This window comes from Scomber japonicus, chromosome 10 (genome assembly GCF_027409825.1).
Source record: "Scomber japonicus isolate fScoJap1 chromosome 10, fScoJap1.pri, whole genome shotgun sequence".
Taxonomy (NCBI): domain Eukaryota; kingdom Metazoa; phylum Chordata; class Actinopteri; order Scombriformes; family Scombridae; genus Scomber; species Scomber japonicus.
Genome location: NC_070587.1, coordinates 18,634,723 through 18,657,800, shown reverse-complemented (window position 1 = coordinate 18,657,800; position 23,078 = coordinate 18,634,723). Strand labels below are relative to the sequence as shown.

Below are 23,078 nucleotides of genomic sequence, written 5' to 3'. Positions count from 1 at the left end.
ATTGAGTTTTTGCTCCCTGTCACAACTGTAAATCTCTCCAGGTTGGCATAGGAGCTTGTCTAGCCTCCCTGTTTCCCAACTGTAATAAAAAACAATCAAAAGATTCAGACAAAAGGGGAAACACTAACAGTACACCCACAATTAGTCATATAAGCTACTCCTCGGCCTTTATTTAGAAGCCACACAGCACCTGTTACAACACCTGCTTCATCCAGCAGCCGCTGTTTGCTGTAGCTACAGCTTTAACATGGCTGTTTGTGCTGTCTTTTAATCCACTTTTATTCTATTATGTTGTTGAATATAGATCAATCCACTTTAATCCAGAAACAACTTCTCTTCACTCTAACCTCTGTCTGTCCATCTGGCATCAGAGGACATGTTACAAAACTTAGCCAGTGGTTATCCAACAGTGTTACAGCACATTGGCACCGTCCTTAAAGCAAATCATTTATTTGTCTCAGTTTCTTGCCAGAGTTACATCATACATACATCAAAATCTGATTAACTTGCAACAAACTGTTCTCTCATTGTGCTACTGTAGTTTATAGACAGTTCTTGTCTTGTTTTGGTACTATATTGTTACACTACAACCGTCCATCCTGTAAATATTTCTCTAGATTGCATAATCATATACAGTATATATGACACAACCTCAATGACAGTTTGCAATGAAATCCATGTAGTATTGATTGCATATAATAGCAGGCCAGTTGGTTTTAGTCTACTACCCAACAAAAAGTAGTGTAGTTTTTATAAAATCCATCTCTTATCACCTGCACCAGTCCAGTTAGTAGTTTGTGTGGACCATTCAACTACATACCATTGCATGAAATGGTCTTACCATCAGTACACTCTTCATAGTACCAGTCCAGTTCATAGTAGTCTGCCTTGACAAACCTCTGGCCTCGTCTCTTCATCCTCACCACTCTGACACACAGCTGTATTGTTTCCGATATTCCAGCATTCTTAGCTGTAACATCTCTGGTAAATCCAATGTCCCAACATGCTCAGAGATTACCAGCTTTCAACTAGGGTCTTGAAGCCAAGGATAGTGTCCGTTGGTCAATCAGTCGGTGCCCACTTCTGCTATCCCAGCATGCTTAGCAGTTACCAGCTGGCACACAGTTTTCATTGTTGGTGACAGTCTGTCCACTATCATCGTATGTCCTTTTTGTTCCACACTCATTAGTGGCAAACCGTCAGTGTATTATGCTCCATATTTGTTGTGGAGCAGGTGACATTTCTGCATGTCATCTCCCGGAACAGTTACTTGCGTCATCAGTTGTAATTAGTGTAAGAACATGGTCATTTTATTTCCCTTTTGTCCATCGTTTAGATCTTCACAGTTTCAGCAATATGTGCCAGCTGAGATTTGCAATTTTCCCTCAATCTGTGCCGTCTGTTTTTTGATCTTTCAGTTTTCCACTCAGTCACTCCAAACCTTCAGCAAACATGTCAGCTCCTGTCCTCTCATGCCCCCATCCGTTTATATCTTCTGATCAATTTCTCTTCCTCTGCTCCTGCCGCTCTGTCCTCTGCCCGAGTTTCGTCTTCACAGGGCCATATTACGAAAGTCGTCTTCTCTTTTGTAACATTCCTTGCTCAATGACAGCTCTGGTTCTCCACATGGACCACCGCATCTCTCACAATGACTCAATAAATAGAAAGATACAGACACTGAGAGCGAGCAGCACCAGCAGCAGCAGCAGTCACGGGTTTTGCAGCAGAAATGATGAGAACCATGACACAGTAGTGTGGGCAGAGCTTGAGAGTGTTCACAGCCAATCAGAGGGAGCAGTATCAGCTGCTCGCTCCCGCCCTCCATTTGTGTGTCAGCATCTCCCCCTCCTCTCCTCTACTTTGTCCTTCTGTGTGGTTGCTATAGTACCAGGCTCAGACTCCAAGGCCTGAGGATGAGCAGCATGTAAAAGCAGGAGAGTGTAGCGTTGGCAGAGGTGACGTGGATAACTGAATGAACACAATGGGTGTGCGGGGATTGGTTATTTTAGCTGTGGAGTGATGAAAGAAGCACAGTGCATGGGAGGCAAAAAGCTGATGTGTCATCATGGTAGAAAAAAAGAATGCAAATAAGGTTCATTTCAATGACAATAGGAACCAAATCCAATGTCAAGCAGCTTGGAAGAGCACAACGAGACTGATGCAATGCATGTTATGGAACGTAGAACTCTGTATATTCTGATATTAGCAGGATGGAGCTAAAAGACGGCCAGGACTAGCTAACAGGCTACCTTCAAACTGTCAAAACCGATTTTTACAGCAAGTTTGCTTTAACAGCACATGTTTATGATGATGTGTGAAAAACTAAATCCTGCTAATAAAGCAAATTTCACACAATAACTGTCTATAGTGAGGTTACATCAGCCTCCAGTTACAGATTCAGTTACAGTTGTAAGTGCTCGCAGTAGCTAAAAATTATAAAATACTAGCCTTGAAAACAATAGCATGTGTGTGTATACCTATCTAAATGCAAAATAAAATAACCCATGACAAGAAAGATATAATATATTCCACAAAAGATATAAAAATATATTTTAAAGAAAGACTTGTCAATCTATCTATGTCAATTGCACAAAAAACCCTTTCACATGGTTGATAATCTTTATCACCATGTACATGACAGATCAAATGTCTGTCCACCAGACACCCCGTCTCCTCTGTTATACTCTGACTGCTGAGACATGTGGGTGTGATGTCATCACAACATGCAGTTGCTCCCTATTGGTCAGTTGCCTCCATGTCATCATCTCCTTGAACATATCAGCCTCATGCAGCAGGTTACATATACTATATAATGAATGAACCACTACAGTATGTTGTGCATATTACTCTGTTCTTAAAAAAAAAAAAGAAAAGCCAAACTAATGAAGCTCATGATAAAGATGAAACATATTTTCTCTGCCAGAATGAAACCAATATGACCCATCAGCACTCATACACCATGGCCCCTTGGGTGTCGATACCCGGCCATCTGTTTGAGGCAATAATGAGGAGCAACATGACTCCAATAGGGTTGAGGAGGAGGAGTAGGAGGAGGAGGAAGGGGTGGGGGGACTGTACTGTATATGGCAAATTAATTCCATGAACGGGGGAAAAAAAAACAATGTGGACTGTTTAGGAAAACACCTCCTGCTGAACATCTCATAATATGTCTTATGTAATGTGACCTTGTCGTACCCTGTTAGCCTGAACGGCTATCACAGAAATGTCAAGGCCAATGTGACCATGTCTGCATGGGGCAACGAGGTGAAGTTACACTTCTCAGTAGAGGTTATTTATAGAGGTGCTTGAATTATTTTTAGAACAATTTTTTTTAACCCTGATTCACTATTCGTGAACCAATAACTGAATAATTGAACCAATAACTGAATAATTGATGGTAAATCTACTTTACGTTCCCTTGGTTTGCCATGTGCAGTGTATGCACGTGTGTTTATTTATTGTATGTGGGGGTGTGTGTATGTGTGTGTTATACAGCTGGCAGACACGACAAGTACAAGGCAGCACTTAGTCTGATAAGACGAGCACCGCTGACACGTGCATATAAAAACAACTGAGTGCAAGAAAGAGCACAACATCAAGCAACAGAGAGAGAGAGAGAGAGAGAGAGAGAGAGAGAGAGAGATAGACCCATGTTTGTTGTGGCAACCATGACCAGCTGCTGTGACCAGACTGTTTCCGCATATCTGAAGGTCAGTATACATTTTAAATCTCAGCCTTTAATCCTCATTGTTACTCTCTGATTAAAGCTACTGAAGGTTAAATCTAGAAACCTAATTTTCTATCCTTAGTTTTTGACATAGGGTTGATATTAACACTCTTAACATATTGATGTCTACCAGGGGGAAATAATGGCTCTTCATTTGAGACACGGTAATAATTGAGAAGGGGGGCTTGTTACAAATGATGTTGTCTCACAAAACAATTGAGCACAGAGATTTGGGGAGTGGACAGAAAAATAGCACTTAAAAAAAAAGAGAAAATCAAAAAGTCAACAATCATCACCATCATATTTAGAAGAAAATTGAATACCATACTGATCAACTTACAGAAGTATTTGAGGGTCTCCTCTATCTGCTCAGTAGTCAGGTCGAGGGCAGAGTCAGGCTCCACCAGTGGCGTGTGCAGCCAATCATCTTGGTCGTAGCCGAAGATGGTGTCGGCCCTCAGCTTGTAGACTGGCAGCTGCTCCTCCAAAAGGCTGATAATCTCAAGCTCCGGCAAATCAGTACTGTTACACACATCTACACAGACACAAAGAGATAGTGTTTTTTTTGGTAGGCAATAACATTAATAAGTAAACGTAATATAAACATCCTTCATACATAAACAGTCTTTAGCAGGGACAGAAGTCTGGTCATGACACTGTGACAAAGTGTCAGTAAGTGTTCTGGGTATTTTTTTATTTTAGAGCCTGGACAACCTCTCTTTATTTGAAAAGTAACTCAACACAATGTTTGCAGTCTGTTAGAACTGAAGGTATAGTCTGCCCTCTAGTGGTCAACTGAGGAACTAACCCACTGCTTCATGAATATGCTCTCAAAAATGAAGCCTTGGGTCATTTCAGTCAATCAGTTAATTAAATCCAATCTTATTTGGAGTGGAGCTGTACTGTGCAACTCTGCTCATGTTAGATGGACCAAGTTGACTCATACTTTAACTCACAAGTCAAAACCCAAAGGATGTTACGAAACAGCTATGCAAACCTGACAGCACGTGCCTTTGTCTCTTGTATACATGTGAGGGAACGGATGTAGCTTGTATGGTGTCTGATTGTTTTAGGGAAGATTTCACTGTATTTACTTCTCTAATATTTATGCAGACTTCTGATAGAGAGTCAGTATTTAGCATGGTGGCCAAACCGGTCAAAAAGTCTACAGCAGCCTTGTGCTAAAAACCAATGAGTCAACCATTTTTGTTCTGCTGTGGAAAAACTAAATAATCTTACCTAAGCATTCAGCTATGTGCCTCTCTGTTCACAAATCTGTTTAGTGTGCTATTAAAACAGCACCCTTTGAGAACTCTTCAGAGTATATTCTCTCTGTTCAGACAGAGAATTAAGATTTTTTTTATAATCACATTTTCTTTTACAAAAATGTGGAATAAAGAAGCTCTTGGATTGACAGAATTAGCATGTACACAGAATAAATGAGAATAAACGTACAGTCAAAAAATAAAGTCCTTTGTTTCTCTCTATTTCTGGCTGTGTCGCTCTCTGCTGTCTGTCTCCCTCTGTCCATGTGTCTCTAACAATGCTGTCTCTCACAGTTTGCTAATCCAGACTGAATGACTGACTGTGCTGAAAAAGGGACACACACATACACGGACACACACACACACACACACACAGCAGCTGGGGAATCATTCAGCAAGCATAGCCAATGAAGATTCAACACTGAATTACAAGACCAACCAATTCCACTTGTATTCGAAATGGGACTTTTTACTGTTGAGTTAGTATTTCTTAGTTTTGCCACCATACAACAGTGTGATGACGTCTCAGTCTCTCTTATACATAAACGCTCAGCTGGTATGGCAGAAAACCAACAGCTCTGGTAAGCTTTCTTTTTGTCATTATGTCTACATTGTATTATACTTCAATTGTGTAATAAGTATGGAATCAATGGTGCATTTTGTACACTACTCCAATGTCAAATCCAAAAGCAGTAACTCTCCTTTTTTCTTTTTCTTTTTTTATAAATAAGTGTCTCTATAAAGCCTGAAGCTATGTAAAATGTAATATCAACGTTCTGAAGGTGAGCTCTCCTAAATGAACACATAAGATTTGAGCAAACCTGATCCTGCTGCTCAGAATGACTAAACCCCCCCCCCCCCCCCCCCCCCCCCCGCTCCCCCAGTATTGATATTAAATATGGCTAATGTGCCCTAACCCCTAATGATGAGTTCTGATAGGATGTGGAGGAGGATAATAATAGCACAAGCATTCTGTGCTGTGTGTTCTGACAAAAGGTCAATAGAGACACCAAAACGTGTGTGTATGTGGTGTGTGTGATCTTTTTTTCAGGTTTAAAATTATCTCTTACTGTCAAATCAACTGAAGTACTTTGCATTAGAGTATTTGTGTTCACTTGAAAAAGGTTTTATTCAGGTTTCTCAAGTGGAAAATGCTGTCACTAAGTTTCAAAGATGACAAAAAACATTTCCTGTGACTGTTCAAAGTGCAGAGTAAAACAGAGCACTGTTGACTTGGGAAGATTTCTTGACACACTGCTGCGGATGGTGTTGTCTATGTTGCCGCTTTCTGGTTTTTAAAACAGAGCACCAATAACCAGCAACTATAGATCATCTTTATTAACAGCAGCATTAATCTATTAAATAGGACCACCTGAAAGCTTTTAACTTTTAATTTATGATTAGGCTCAATAGGCAAAGCTGATATATGACCAAAAAGAAGGTCCAAGTCCAAGTGTAATTATAAGCCGAATTTCAAATATAAATATAGACTGCTGGAACAAAGAACACAACCTGCAGGGTCATACAGTACCAACATTAGCAGCAGCACACCAGGGGAAGAGAGTTCAAGTTCAAATGTAAGAATAGTCCACTGTCACGCTGTCAGTCCGAGCAATAAACATGTGTGACTGACAGACACACAGCAAAAAAAAACAAAAAATCAATACCAGGTTGAAGGCTACAGACACACTGCGAATCATGGACGACAACACAGAGCCATTGAACAATCAAGACCGTGCAGAAGTGCCAGTGTTCAAACAAGTGTCTTCTACAAACGGACTCACACAAGCACAAGCACTGCATGTGTAGTATAGTGAACTGTGGGATCACTGAACTGGGATCTAAATTAGGTTACTGAAGAGAGAAGGGCATACAATCCTACAAACTGGATTCAAATCCACCACACATGGGTGTCGGTTTAAGACTATAGAATCCCACGGACATGACTTCTCTAAACACAATCAAACCACTTTTAATCCATGTTAATGTTGCCCCTCTTATGTCCAACATGGCTGCCCCTACTGTAAAGTTTAAGAGCCAAGTTGACCTTTCTAAGATTAATTCAACTAATTTCAGCCTTTAACCTTTAAAGAATGCTTCGACTGCTGCAGACAATTCCCAGTGTAATGTCAGAGCCGTTAAAAATAAATAAATAAATAAATAAATAACTAGACTTGATCTTGACAATACAAATATATTTAAACTTGTAACGGCAAATCCCTGAGGCTTTCTCAACTGTACAAGTTTTTAAAGAGAGGAAACAGCTGAGTGACTCACTGACAAGAAACAAAACAAACAAAAGGAAAGAGAAGACACGGAGATACAGACAATGAGAAAAACTCTATCCAGATGCCGGACTCATCAGAAACCTTGCTAAAAACTGGCAGAAGGACAGTATACTCACTCATGGTGCCCGAAGCCCGAAAACTATCAGCCCCTTCTGCACTCCGCCAATTACATTTTCCACTGGTCCGTGAGAGGGCAAGGTCGCAAGAAATAACATAGAGAAGAGAGAGGGAAAGAGTGTTGGGAGGGTGAGAGACAGGAAGCACGAGAGAGAGCGAGAGAACGAGAGAGAGCGAGAGAGGGAGAGGGAGAGGGAGAGGGAGAAGGAGAGGGTCTTGAAAGTTAGAGGACGGCGCTGGGCGAGAGAGACAGAAAGAGACAGAGAGGAAAAGAGAGGAGGGAGGAGTGAAGAGGAGAGACCCGAGCCAAACTGGTTCGTCATGCCTGACATGCCAATGATGGTATCCACATGGACCGCCCCACGCTCCCTCACTCCCTCCCTCCCTCCCTCCCTTCCTCCCCCCTCCCTTCCTACTAGCTGTACTAACTGCACTCCCTCTCTTTCTTCCTATCCGGCTCAAATATAAACACACTACAGCTAACAGCAGGCCTGAAGCTGTTCCTGCTGTTTTTACTGTTTGACTTTCTAGACACCCAGCAGACAGTTCCTCATGTTAAACCCATACACACAGAGAGACACATACCTGATAAAAGACATTCTGTTGTATTTACTTTTTAAACATTCCTATCCAGAAGAGGAAAGGAGAGACATTAAAAGTTTCATTTTTCTATCCTGAGGTGATGAAGACACAGACTGAGCCTTAGGAAGTGTAACTTAACACTGTAGTGATGACAGAGAGAATATGTAAGTGTGAATGAAACACTGTGCAACAGGTTAGGAAACAGATTTAGTCCTTTTACAGTGATAATCGTGGCCTGTATGACGTGAGCTGATCTGCACCCAAGAAACTGCCAAAAATATCACTGAGTGTACTTTTCCAGTGTAATCCTGCAGATCCCAGCGTGTGTGGCACAGAATGGCACTGATTTGTTCACATGTTCAGATTTGTCCTGCTACACTAGTCAGTTTTTAATTAAACCTGAGTGGTTTGGGTGTTTCACAAGTAGCAGAAAGACATACGGTAGCAGAAAGTAACAAATGATCAAACGGTTTTATTTTAGAAACTCATAGAAACTCTGATAAAAACAATCCAGATGAACAATCTGACTGAGAAACTCTGGAAAACTGGGATGTGATCATAGTAGAGCACAAAAATTAGCCATACTCTAAATTTTCCAAATTCAGTCACTTGGTTGATTTTTGGTGGGAGGACATTATCTTCCATGTGCCCCTTTCATCTACAAACACATTTCTCAATTGAAACACAGTATTATACTTTCTAATTTTTACTTTTTTGGGAAGGAGTAGTTGCATACCGCTTTCTAGACAGTCTGCCTTTTTTTTCCAGTTAAAAAGTATAATCCACTTGCACTTAGTTTCCCTATTGTAGCCTGGCCTATCAAACACTGCAATGCTTTTGTCATGCAGCTCCAGCACAGGCTTGTCCAGAATTAGCCTGGGCTGCATTTGAAAGCTGCCGCTGGTGGCAGAGGGTTCGTACATGAAATACAGGAGAGTACGACAGCGTGGTCAAATATCACTGGCAGCCTACACGATCATCAAGGTGTTCAAATGTCACTGGGTTGCTGTGTGTGTGTGTGTATACCAAGGTGTTACTGTTGTATTAAAAGTATCACTACCAGTCTACCAGTAAATTTTGATCAACACAGTCAGAAAAATGAGACCATTTTCTTTCAATATGCCTGGCATTCTGTTGCACAATATATGTCTCTTCACATCGTCTCTTCCTACGTTACAAAACTCACCAACTAAGCACATCTTTGCTTTTTGGTCAACTGACACTCCGCCTAAACTTTGGCCTGGACTCTGCATCTTGGAACTATTGGCACATACTCCAAGAGATAAGTACATGTGGCTTGAGAGGGAGTAGAGAGAGTTTGACCATTTGACCCCTGACAGAGATACCGATCTAAATATCAGCTTCGGATTACACAAATAAGTTCTGATGAGTTGGATCTGCAGATGTGTCAATGCTCCATAATGTTGTTGCATATATACTAGTAAGTAAAGAGTCTAACAATACAAAAAGAGAGTAAATGAGTGAAATATCTTTGTTGGAAGATCATATGAAATACTTCAAACCATCATAGTTTTTTCATGTTGTCAGTAAAAGACAAAGTCAAAAGAGCAACAAACAACCAAAATACTGTAGTGAGGTAGTTAGGACATGACAGAACATGCAGCCATATCAGTAGGTAAACATCCAACGTTACCGCACTGCCACCTGAAAAATGAGCCCAGATAGCAAACAGAGAAAACAAGCAGCTTCTAGATCCTAATTTAGACTAAAGAAGAATCAGGTTCAATTTGTCACAAGCACCATTATATTCAGACGCAAAAGACAGTTAACCCATGTCAAGATTATCATTCAGTCTCATACTGCAGCCATGAAAGCAGCCAGCCAGTCTCTTTACTGTTCCTCTTTTAATGATTTAAGACTGTTTATGTACAGAAACACTGTATCTATGGCAACACTGTAAGTTTATGTGCATTGGTTACATTTGAGTGGTGAACCTCAGTCAGAATCCTACAAAGTGACCACCTCCAATTAAGCTGAATACACTGACTGACTGACTGGTTGGCTGCAATAGTTCACTGCTACACTTTATAGAAGCACCAGCAGGTCAGCCCGGTTTCAACCCCATGTCACTTGGCTCTCTTCTCTATTGTGTGTATGTATGCGTGCGTGTGTGATAATGCAAACAGTGAGCACGAACCAAGCTCTCATCCAAACATTACAGCACAATGGATGTTCTTGCACGCCATGATTGAATTAGAGTCAGGCAGCAAACTCAGCAGTTTGGATTCTACTCTGTTCGTCCACTTACATAACGTTGTCTCAGTCTCACTCAAGCTCTCTGTCCGCTGTCTTTTTTGTTGTTGTTGCTCTGTCTCCTTTCTGTCTGCCTGCCTGTTCCCCGATCTGGCTCTGTACTCACCAAGTATCCCAGAATTTCGCTGTTACTCAACTCTTTGCATCACCGCTGGCTGGTAACCACGGAGAATTAACCTCACACCCAGGAACTGCTCTATTCAGCTCTTTGTGCTCATTCATCCACTGGACTTAGTGAACACACACACACACACACACACACACACACACACACACACACACACACACACACACACACACACACACACACACACACACACACACACACACACACACACACACACACACACACACTTTGCTTGTCTAGGCGGCAGAGAGATTGAGAGAGTGAAAGAGAGAAAAAACAGAGATAGGAAGTAAAATGCTTAAATGTAAGATAATATGTATTTAATTTTGAATGGCAAGTTAGTTTGTTATAGTAATTCTAAGATGCCAGTAGATGGCAGCACTTCCTCAACTGTGCTGTTCTTAAGACAAACAGATGACAGTAGGTATTACCAGCATGTCATTTCACCATATCAATTTACAAAACAAAAATGTTGCACTCCTAAGTGTTGCACTATGGGGGTTGTTGCACCAACATGTAACCAGTCAGTTTCTTGTAAGGACAAGCATGAGTCTGTGTGGCCAATAACAAAGTTTGGAATCAAGGATTCATTGTTTTATATATTATAGCCTTCAAATGAGCTGTACAAGGCTATTGTAATTGACTTCACAATGCACGGTTCCTTAGCAGCATGTGAAAGGAAATATCCATGATAAAGTCAAGGCCACGTCCTAGTCCAGGGATTTACTGCAGATAGGGCCTCAGGTAGGTGGAAACTGAACAAGTGATCCCTTAGCAATGAGGAAATTGCAAATCTAAAAGAAGATTTAGCAGACAAATATTCAGCAACTACTTCACCTGAATAAAACTCAAAGTGTCAAAGTGCTGAAAATGAAGCTGAAATCAGAAAAAGGTATCATAGAAAGCTCTGGGATGTCAAGTCAGGCTTTACCAAAATTGTTATGGAGAAAAAGGCTGCAGAAGTGTATTAAGATGAGGTTCTGCCACCCTGACTATAGTGAAGTGATCAACTATTCAAAAGTACCATCTGTGTAAATCTTCAATATGGCTGTCCTCAACTTCACTGATGTTAGTGGAGTTTAAAAAAAAAAAAAAAAAAAAAAAAAAAAATCACAGAAGAAATCTAATCTGCCAATTTAATCACACGCTCTACTGTTACATATAACTGTATTTAGAGAAATACTTGAACAGTCCATCATAGGATATATGAGTAACACACATATCACAAAAAAAATGTGTGAGCAAATTCTCTCCACAGCTGATAGATCTCCATGGTGGCTCAGTGATTCGTCTAATGCTGTCATGTGTGTTTTCTCTAATTGAGTGTTTAAGGTGAGAAACTCGATAAAAAAAACTGCCCATATCTTTACGTATTGCTTCCTGGCTGTTAATGAGTAGAGGATGAGGAGACATGGCTGTTTAAGATAATGACAGGAACTGAGGTCATGGTAAAGGATGGGAAGGTTTGTGCTTGGGAGGACCTTTTCCTTTACCATGTGTGTGTATAAGCAACTCCCATAGTCTTAATCAGTGCTGGACTGAATATTTAGTCTGGTGCTGTATAAGTGCTTGGCAACTCTTATGGCCTTGCTGAAATGGCTCTTGGCCAGGCTGTATTCAGTTCACTTTTCCTCTCTCTGGGCCAAGTCTTTCCTGTTCCTCAGGGTCCTAAGCTCCTTATAAAATAGGGGCTTAGCACTATTGCATTGCATTGAAGAGTCTTCTTTGGAGGTTTCATCACAAGAGACATAGGAAGAGACTGTCTGCGGTCCAAGCCTCTATGGCACACTCCAGTCCTGTGCTTCTGTCAATCATTTTTTTTTAGGTTTCTAGGGTTAACTTCTGTATGATTGTCACTGCAAAAGAATATTTAGAATCAATATCCATTAATATTTTATGTTATTTGACTCATATTTGACTCACATAGGCTCTTCCAGACTGTGAAAAGAAAGGAGATGGGGCACAACATAAACTAAACTCTGACCACTGGAGACAAGACATTAGTGTCCCTCTGCTCCATGGGAGAGATGCATGAAGGGGTGATAACAAAGGAAAAAAAAAGAGAAGGGGGGATGAGTGAGAGACTTGACAGAGACTGTCCACTGGGAGCTCTTCTCTCTTTCACATGCTGGCTACAGAGCTGATGTCCCCTGGAGCTGCTTTACTGACAGGATGTGACATTAGAAAAGGGTCATAGAGAGAGGGACAGTTTCTCACAGTACATCTTCTTCAAACTACAATGTTCCTCTTAGCTTATTCCCAAACCATTTCAGACTGCAGGCCTCTATTGCTATATAATACAGTAATACAGCAACATTTTGACAGTTGAATATACAGTATATATGCATCTAATGCTGATTAAACACTGCCAGATTGATCTCAGTATATTTTGTCTACCCATGGTTATTAACGTGTGTGTGTTACATTACCAGTAATAGTCTCTGCATCTCTGTAGGTGGCCGTAAACTCCTGGAGTGCAGCCGGCAGACTCGCCTCACTGACATACTCCTCCTCCTCCTTGATGACCAATTGGAGCCCTGGGTCGTGGAGCTGAGCTATATGATCAGACAGCTGTTTAGGGGGCGGGGCAGAGGAGCAGGACCAGGTGTGGTGAGGCGGAGTCTTCGGGTCCAGCTTGGCACTGGGTGGTTACTGATTTAAGGCAGGACCAGCCATGGACAAACCCTGGACCTACCGACACAGGCACGGAGTAAAGTCAAACTAGATTTGTCTGGGGTGCATTATTGGACCGTATAGCGGACTCAAGCGATCAGGACACGTCTCGACAGCAGAGGACAGCCGAACCAGAACTCCTCGCATGAATGTCTAGAGGTTATTCACAGCACACCTGGAAGAGAAAGGAGAGGAAGAACACATATAAACCACAATATATTCAAATATGCATACCTACATACAGTATGATACAAATATACAGAAAACACATTTTAAGTGAGACACCCCTCCCTCTTTTTCATCACTCCCAGTGGGTCGAGCAGTAGTATTTATAGACAAAGTGTGACACTCATCTACATGATGGCTGACTGGTTCATAAGCGTTGATAATTATAGACATGACTTCACTTTACACTGCCTCATCACTTTATTTTGTGTATAATCTACAGTTCACATAAAGACGGTCCTGTCATAAATAACCCCATTGAGAAGTGAAAGGCATTTTTGGGGGGAAATAATGGTGGATAATGGATTGGATGGTCAACGTTTAGGGTGTTTCGATGGTGTTCTCACAGCCGTTTGGTTTTGTAGACATCAGGGTGCCGCTAATAAACTCTTTACCTCAGTGTATTTTTAAATATAATGTAATAGCACAGAGAGGATGCAATAAGAAACAAGTAGATAAAGCAGCGTAAAGCATGTGAACATCATTTGGAGGCAGAAGATTGATTAAACGTGACGATTAAAGGGCAGTAAAGATTGTACTGATAGTGTAACATGTTGACTGTAAAAAAGCCATATTGGAGAATCCAGAGAGAGTAAAGAGTTTTAGGAGTAGTAGCAGGACATCCCATATTTAAGTCATCCAGTAAAAGAACAACTAATAAGTTGCAGTATTAATGACAGAAGCAGCTTGGCCTCATGAGCTAAAAAAAAGTGGACAAAAGAACAATAAAATCATATCAGTCAGGATGCTGCGAGCCCAATACTGAAAAGGTTTCTATTAATAGTCAACTCTTCAACAAACACACACACACACACACACAGATTTGCTGCTTGTTATGTACATTTCCAGTCACGCTCTATCATCATTAAAAATACAGCTGTTTTTTTTTCTTGTTTTTTTTTGCACCACACCTTCCGTTTCACAACTGCCTTTTTCTTTCATTTCCTAAACATATTCTTCCCTTTTTTTTCTCTCATCTATCTATCTATCTATCTATCTATCTATCTATCTATCTATCTATCCATCCATCTATCTAATTCTTACTGTAACATCTCTCGTTTCCCACCCAGGCCTTTCTTGGACATACTGAGTCAGATTCCTGGTGCAACTGAGGGAGGCAGAATTTAGGTCATACTGTTTCCATTATTAAAAAGGAGTACAACACATCCAAATGCCCAAACACTGTTGCTAATGACAACAAAACATACAGTCCATGCAAAACATATGGTGGTCTGAATGACATGATTCTTTTCTACTGTAGGTCAGAACTTCATATTTCCGATGATGAGCGGCAACATTTCAAGAGCTGGTACCGGACTGGAGAAGCCTTACTGTAAATGACATTTTTCTTTATAACACCCCTGAATGAAATGTAGCTTGTTGTGACTGTGTGCAGATTCAGACTTTTATCCAGAAATGGTCAGCAAGTCAGCACACAGTAGTTCTGGTCTGTATTTCTAGACCTACTTCATTGTTTCTATTAATATATATTAAACCATGTTATTGACTAAACATTCCTGCATTCCCAAGTGAACATTCAACAGTAGCAGGATCTATTATGTAATGGCCATAACATTGCTACCCTGTACCAGCGGGGCTCAGAAGAACAGGGCTGGGTTGAATTTAGAGGAAGTGGAACATTTCAATGGGCTGATGGGGCCCAAGAACAAAGTTTCTCTCTTGGGGACAAGGTGTGGTTTTCTACTTTCTTTCAGCTAAATTTTCTTGATGCTACAATTTAAATAAAAAGATTTTCCATGCAGTGACTCACATTATTTGTCCAGATGTTTTACTTTGTTTGTTTCTCAGACAAAAACTCGACACTTTCGGTCCAGGCTAATGTGGCTAATGTAATCTTTCAATTGTGATGGGATGTAGAGGTTATACTGGTGGGCAAGCGAAAGACCTGGGTACAAGACCCTGTACTGGAAAGCATCCTCTTCCTGCTGATACTGAATCAATTCTACCTCCAAGGTAAGTGTAAAGAAATTCTCTCTTTAGTTCTTGTGAAGGAAATTTGTTATTGTTATTTTTCATTTTTATAGACAAATAATTCATAATAAATCAGAAAGAATGAATGGATCAAATCATAAGGATAGTAATCACAAGGTGCAGTCACAGTTGTTCCCATAGACTGCAAAAAATACAATATGTCAGTTAGTGTCAAGACAATGTGTATGTATCCATCCTTCACCCAGAGTCTAGGAAAAGAACGTCACACATGATTTCTCAAAGTAATCTATCAATCACTACCTCATTACTGTGCTTCTATTACAACACAAACCACACATGTTTATTGTCAGCTCATCAGGAAACAGAGCTGCACCACCCAGACTTCTGTCAGTAACAACACTAACAACTCTTTCCATCCACAGCTAAGGTTAACTGAAGACTGAAGAGTCCAGCCAGTGGACTCAGAGTGTTTTGCTGCTGCAACTTGATCTCCTAAAGACCTTTAGATCATAAGTGTCATTAGGGCTGGGCGATATGGCCTTTTACTAATATCCCGATATTTTTAAGCCGTTTCACGATACACGATATATATCTCGATATTTTGCCTTAGCCTTGAATTAACACTTTGATGCATACAATCATGCCAGTATGATGATTCTACGTTTCTACATTAAAACATTGTTCATACTACATATGCTGATTTTAAACATTCATGCCAAAAGCATAAACAACTAAACAAATTCATCAAAACTGTATTTATTAAAGAGTTATTAAGCAGTGGCACAAACATGTCATTTCAAAACAAATAAAGTGTCTTTTATGCATGATGTAACTAATATGACACATCAAAATAACACTAAATTAAAGTGCACATTTTGTGCATAATGCCACAAAGATGTTTTAAAAGAAAAATATGCACTTTAGCGCAGGGTGTCACTGAGATGACATTTCAAAACAACACTAAATAAAAGTGCACTTTTTTTACATAATGCCAGTACAATATTTAAACAAATGAATACAATAAAGTGCCTTTTTCTGCATCATGTCACTATTAAACATTTCAAACAACACTAAATAAAAGTGCACATTTTGTGCATAATGCCACTAGGATATAAAGGTAGAGCTGTCTCTGCTAGGTAGATTATATCAAGTGTGTCGATGATCTTTCTGAATCCGGGCTTTTAACCACACTCACTGGGGCCATGTCTATCTCTGTGTGGTGGGTTACTGCGGACGTTAGCTCCTGCTGTTTTTGACTATTTTAGTCGTATTGCTGTTCTGGAAAAAGAAGACGCCAGACTCAGTTGCGTCAGTGCTGGTTGCTTCGGCACTTTCTTCAATATGTCACTGGCCGGAGATGTGCTCTTGCAGAGTTTCAAGCACACATGGTGATATAACTTTGTTGTACTACCAGCTTTTGTGGTGACGCTTTTATGACATACTTTACATATTACGGTTTGTTGTTCAACGTCCTCCCTCTTGTACCCAAACCACCGCCAGATGATGGATCCTGAATTGTTTTTTTTTGGGAATTAAATCTCCCTCCTCCACTTGTCCATATCACCTGCTGCTCCCGCGACCTGAGATCGCTGCTACTGCTGCTACATGCTGCCGGGCATATGACGTTGCACGCACAACAGAATGTGATGTACGTACCTAGGTGCGCTTGTTTTATCTCTCTGTGCGGAGAGATGAGAGAGTGAGAGAAACCTGTAGTTCAACGGGCCGCGACTAAAAACAAATTGAATGTATACTCGAATATTCACGATATAGTCATTTTCTACATCCCACAGAGAACAAGCCGCGATACATCGAGTATACTCGATATATCGCCCAGCCCTAAGTGTCATCATCTAAGACCGCAGACACAACACATACCTGGCATCTGAAACAGACCGAGAGCTTGAATGCTGAAATGTGTTGCACTGTCAGACCTCTGCAAAAACGACAACAACCCACACACCCAACCACAAATACAGCGTGTGTGAAATTAAGGACATCCTGATCTCACACACACACACACACACACACACACACACACACACACACACACACACACACACAAAGAGTGACAACCCTCTGTGGCAGATGTGGCTGCAACAACACTCACAATGGTACAAAGTATGTTCTCTTTTCTGATATGCAGGTCATCAGTGGAGCTACAGTGCTGATGAATCTACTGAGAAAAGTGAATCGATTTAACTATATAATGGTGTTTATTAGAGTATTATTGTAAAGAAAAGTGTAAAGGAAGAGTTGACAAGTTTGAAAATCTGACATTATAATTTTTACATTTTTAAATGTCATGTTTTGGTGCTCATAACTGTCCTTTCAGGTATTTTTCAGTAGAACTGCTCAGCTAATCTTATTGACTCTACTATCCAGGACTATGATTAACCTCGAGTTGACTGATTTTCATTGGCTGTTGTACAAAAGCCAATTCTTACAACACGGAAAAGGCCGAACTTGAATAAAGCTTCTAGTTTAGTGACCGACGTGTGTTTGTTAGTACGCACACAATCTATCAACTTTTAATTAAAAAGGCCTACACACAACTGCCAAAGAACTGCAAGAAATGAAACTTTACAGGGGCTTCACTCAGACTAAGGTTGGGCACACAGTATCTCTGCACCTAAGTGTCAGCCTGTGTTTTTAGCCAGTTTGCTTAAATGCTTTAAAGCCTCAGCTGTGAGCCATTGGGTACTACGACAGTCAATACATCCATTCACAATGCATGCATCCTCTTAGCAGCAGCTGAATACTGAGGTTTGTCCTTGCTAGAGGGGGTTTCCTTACTTTAAACAGCTGATAATGTAGAGCACTTGTGTCTGTGTGTGTCGTTGCTAATGGAAACATAGGATGACAGGCAGATGGATAACCATTTCCAGTGGTCATCTGTCTGTGGGCAGGAGAGCGCACTCACATGCCCTGACTGGCTGGCTATAGGCAGCTGCTCTAACAGAGGAAACGTTGTGTATGCCCTAAACAGTTTCCTTTGAATGTTCTTTGTCATGAAGCACTCAGGGGGGATGACGCTTGACAAAAGGTCAGGAAGTTCAAATCATCTTAAAAGACACATTACAGAAATGCTGCTTTTGTCCTTAAAAACAGGTCTAAGACTTAGTGACAGATGGATAGGTGTCTTAGTCCTGCTCATTCATTATCCATGTACTTCCTTCATATCATCACCATGGTGACAAGACCAACATGTAAAAACCTCCAGCCATAAATCCACCAGGTTATTTACACGCTGACATGAATCAGGAGAGTAGGGTTAACACTGGTTGCTGCAGAAAACTGCACTGTCAACATTATCTTGTGTACAGAGCTGGCTCAGTTACACAGTAGCCGTGTATAGTACCGGTGTGGACCACATGAATGGGGAATAACTGTTTCTGGTACAAATGTTACAATGACTTTTGACTCTCAGCCTGAACTTTATTGGTCAAAACCTGACCTCATAGGTTCAGCCTGGGATCAAATGTATCTTTAATTTCCCTTTGGCTTGATCAGATTAAATTAAATTTTGACTCACTATTCTTTATCAAGTGCCTCCAATCTTCAATTCAGTCCACCATCTTCCACTTGAAACTGTATCAAACCTTGTGCCATGTGCACCAATAAGCCCTCCACAAAGACGGCATCAGCTTGCAGGATCATTTGATCAAACTATGAAACAGTATAATGTGACACTGAATTCTTTGCACTACAACTGAATTGAAATTTTAGTCATTTGGACAATTTCAAAGATAAACTAGACTGAATGTGGATGAATTAAGTGATTCGGACTGAAATTGATTATTGGGGAAGTGCATGAGTATCTTTGCACCACATTAAATCATCCTCTTTCTTTATGTAGATCTGAAAGGTATGAACTCTGTGGAGAAAGCCGGAGTCACAGTTGTTGCACCGTGAATAAGCCAGTATACTGATAAGAGGATCAATCAGTGGATATTAAGCCAAAATATAGTATCTGATAACATATAACATAACTTACAGCACCTGTTATCATAGACAACACAACTGTTTCTGTGGATTTAATATGTTTTTAACCTTTCAATTCAATTTTGTAAAATGTTTATTGAGGCTGTAAATGAAGTTGAGTCCAGGCTGCAGCTGTTCCTGTCAGCCACTTTATGATCAATGGATGTGATCAATATTTCAATATCCTCTTTTTTAACTAGAACAACCATTAACTATTTGAATTTCTACTCAAGAGCAAAAATGAGATGTATAAGAGATGGAAGTCATTCAATTATATTGGTGAAACGGAGGTGATAAAAGTATATTTCACTATAATTCACTCTTACATTTTAACATGTTTTAATATATAATTTGAGTAAAATAAATCTATTTTGATAAGTGTTCTAGTAAGATTGAATAAAATAAGAATATATTGCCTTGTTTCAGACATTTGTTTATCAAACTAAACAAAAGATGAATTTTAATAGAATAATTATAATAGCTATTAAAGCTTCTGGTACTTTTATTTTATGATGGTTTTTTCATAACTGTTGTTTTTAGAAATGGTGCTGTACAATACTTTGAGCTCTGTTATTATTGTTTTGTCCCACTGCTCATAGAGAGTCAAAAATACAAGACAGACCAGTGAAGTAAAGACAAACAGCTTAGAGAGAAGATGCATGCTGCTTCTCCACTCAAGCGTGACCGTTCAGTTAACATTAACTGTCTCCAGAGTCCAGACTTCACTAGAAACACTATTCTGTGCAGCCTGCAGTGGGCCCCTTGACACACAACAGCACCCAAGCCCTCCCATGACATTTTATCCTAATTAAAACACAAATCAAATTGTTGGTCTTTATTTGTATTTTCTACAGTGAAGACGCAATGTTAAGAAAAAAAAAGAAAAAGAAAGAAGCTGTGTATTAAATGTCCTCCCTACCCCCAGCAGCCCTCCACAGGTGCTTTCACTTTCACTAATTAGACTTCCTCTCAAGACTGTGTGGGCGTGTACACACTGAGCTTGATTGACATCTCTCTCTCGCTCTTTCTAATCAGCTGTAATAACTCAGCTCATACACACCTGTGCTAGTGAGCGGGGTCTTTCACATTTCTGTTTTAAATTCTGAGGGACTGACTTGATCACATGTCACAGCAGTGGATGTGTTTATCGATATAAAGCTGGTGCACATGTACATAAGTAGAGACAGGCATCACTAAGACAACTAAACTGCTCCCTACAATACAAACTAGTTCAACTTGAAATATCTACTATTGGTTAAAGGGGGTATTTATATATGAATATTTCGATATGTTTGTGGGCATGCACAAACAAGCTGGTGTCAAAATAAGGAGGAAACAGAGGTAACACAGCAAATGGAGCCTGAAGTTTTGGAACTTTGACCATGTTCAAAATAGACATCAGACATCACAGCAGTATAAAAATAACAGGAGAATGGACTTGGTCTCTGCTATCAGGTTGTGATGTTAACAACCTATGAGAGGTCACGCCAACAACATATAACAGCAATGTGACACCAAATCCAAAGTTTTCAGGAACGTCCTTCTTCTTAAGTCCCAAGTCAGATATACTGGAGCTTCCAGAAATGTCAACCACTGTTTACAAGTCAGAAAATCATAAGTATGTTTATACTGCTTATTTCCACTGTAAGTGAAAAGGAACAGGAGTAAAGGAGTAAATATCTTCTGTCTCTGGATGCACATTACTCCATCCTTTTCCTTCTTCCTTATGTCTTTTTAGCCTCTACTTGACTAAACCCTTCAATCCACACAGAAAAAAAAGTCCTTTATGTTCTTACAGACTTATGATGTAGTCAAAGAAGATCTGATACCATTACTCACAGACACACTCGCTCAGTGTCAGTCTCAACTGCCTTCACAAAAAAGGAAAGACAAAGAGGAAGGGAGAAGTCGAGCAGAGATGAGAAGGAGGAAGCTGTTTTTGGATTCAAAAGACCAACAAGTCACATGATCAAGTCAGTGGAAGTTGAGACATCCTTTCTAAAAATCCCTGAATCCCCTACATGTTATGACACAGTCTTGGGTAAAGAGTCAGAAAATGAATGTGCATGATTCACTAGTACCTCCCTCCAGCTGTGCTACTTTAGCATTAGCACTTCATCACTTTTTGTTATTTTACGTGAACTATCTTACCAGTAACAACACTCACACAACCTTTACTGGCTAAAACAGATCATTTAAAAAAAAAAAGCATACCTTTGAGATTTTGTATGATTGATTTATATCTTCAGCTTGTAGTTTTAAATATGCAACAGAGGCAAAAATCTTGAGGACAAAGTCAAAGTCACTGACTATTTTTAGTGTTCATGTTCTTATTAGTGTGGAATCGATATCAATGTTCCAACATATCAGTCTAGTCATAGTGTAAAGTCAGGATCAGCCAAAACAGCTACAGACAATACCAAAGACAACCCAATGATAAAACCTATCACTGCAACACTGTGATAACACACATAAACACACTCATGCTCACTCTTTCTTCTTGCAGTTTATATTGTGTTAACTATCTTTTCAACTCATATTTTGGCGATTTTGAAAAAACGACTCTGTAACTCAGCTAGCCATGCATCCATAAAGTACCTTCTCATTGATAGCGGGCTGTAAAATGTCTTTGAAGGGACTATGAGGGCATAATTGATAAAAAGCAACCTTTGACTTTTTCTTGCCTTTCAAAGCATTTTCTTCTAGCAGACAAGGTCATCTAGCATGCCTACATTAAAAAGTGTGTGTGCTGGCAGAGTTAGGAAATACCACACACTGTTGTCACTTATTCACCATTGATGAAAATGTGAATAACAAATATCAGAAAAAAAATGAACATGTTTTGTTGAGTGGTTGACGAGGAGACTCATTTTCCTGTGTTATAAATTAGACAATAAGTATAGCCATGATTACTGATTTGCTACCTACAACTTGTTGAATGTGTGTGTGTGTGTGTATGTGTGTGTGTGTGTGTGTATAGGGAGAGAGAGAGAGAGGGAGAGAAAGAGACAGACAGGCAGAGAGGTCAGATAAGAGTTAAACCCCCCCCCCCCTTGGCCCATCTGTCGGTCACTCTGTCCCTCTGACTTTCCCACTGTGTGTTTAGGTCCAGCTCCTGGTTGTATGAACTTTCTTGTTAGACTCTGTGGTGACAGTGAGATCTGCTGTGCTTCTAGCAGCTAGACAGTGTGCAGACGTTCCAAGGATCATGTGCTATTGGCAAAACTTCCTGGGACCTTATTTAGCCTCTCAGGACTGGCAGAGAATCCCTCCTCCTCCTCCTCCTCCTCCTCAGTGCTGTAGCTGAGATAAACTAAAAGTCTAAATAACCTTTCAAGGCTTCATTGACATCGTCTCTGCACTTAATAAAAAACAGATGTAGAGGTGGGGAGAATATTAATACATCACTATGTGTACAGCTTGAGCTAATTTGATCTGATTGTTTTTTACCTTAATAATGATATATGATGGGCACAATTATGGTGGCCCAGAGGGTGCAAAACAACAATTCAGGAAACAAAACATTTGCTTATTCAACATGCTGAAGGGGGGAAGGGGGGAGAGGGGGGAAGGGGGGAAGGGGGGTGGGGGTGTTTGCTTTTACCTGACATCAGATGTTTACAAAGTGTCTGTGTTTTATGAAATGTTGTTGTGTTTCCTGATATAATGCTGTGTTTTGCACCTCAGGACCACCATACACACCCACCATGGCACTTGAAAATACTGATGACACATGATTATAGATATACGATCCAATTGGCTGAAGAGGAGGACTAAAAGGAGTAATAATCTAATCTAATCCCTTGATATGAATGGCATGGGGTTGGTTCACAATCCCAGAGAGGTGGCTGTGATAATCTGTT

At 40.2% G+C, this 23,078-nt stretch overlaps 1 protein-coding gene across 4 annotated transcripts in view; it reads right to left on the bottom strand.

The window, feature by feature from the left end:
- trak1a (trafficking protein, kinesin binding 1a) overlaps positions 1-13,000 on the bottom strand; it is a 34,922-nt gene extending 21,922 nt beyond the window's left edge. For 2 of the 4 annotated variants that reach the window (XM_053326741.1, XM_053326744.1), the window contains exons 1-2: positions 7,397-7,455; positions 4,068-4,262 (exon numbers count right to left, since the gene is read on the bottom strand). In XM_053326741.1, the coding sequence (XP_053182716.1) occupies positions 4,068-4,262; positions 7,397-7,400 (199 nt within the window). In that variant the 5' untranslated portion in view covers positions 7,401-7,455. Of the gene's footprint in view, positions 1-4,067; positions 4,263-6,523; positions 6,591-7,396; positions 7,456-12,809 lie in introns of those variants that run through there. The other 2 variants (XM_053326743.1, XM_053326742.1) reach the window with 2 other exon arrangements.
- Positions 13,001-23,078: the final 10,078 nt, after the last annotated feature.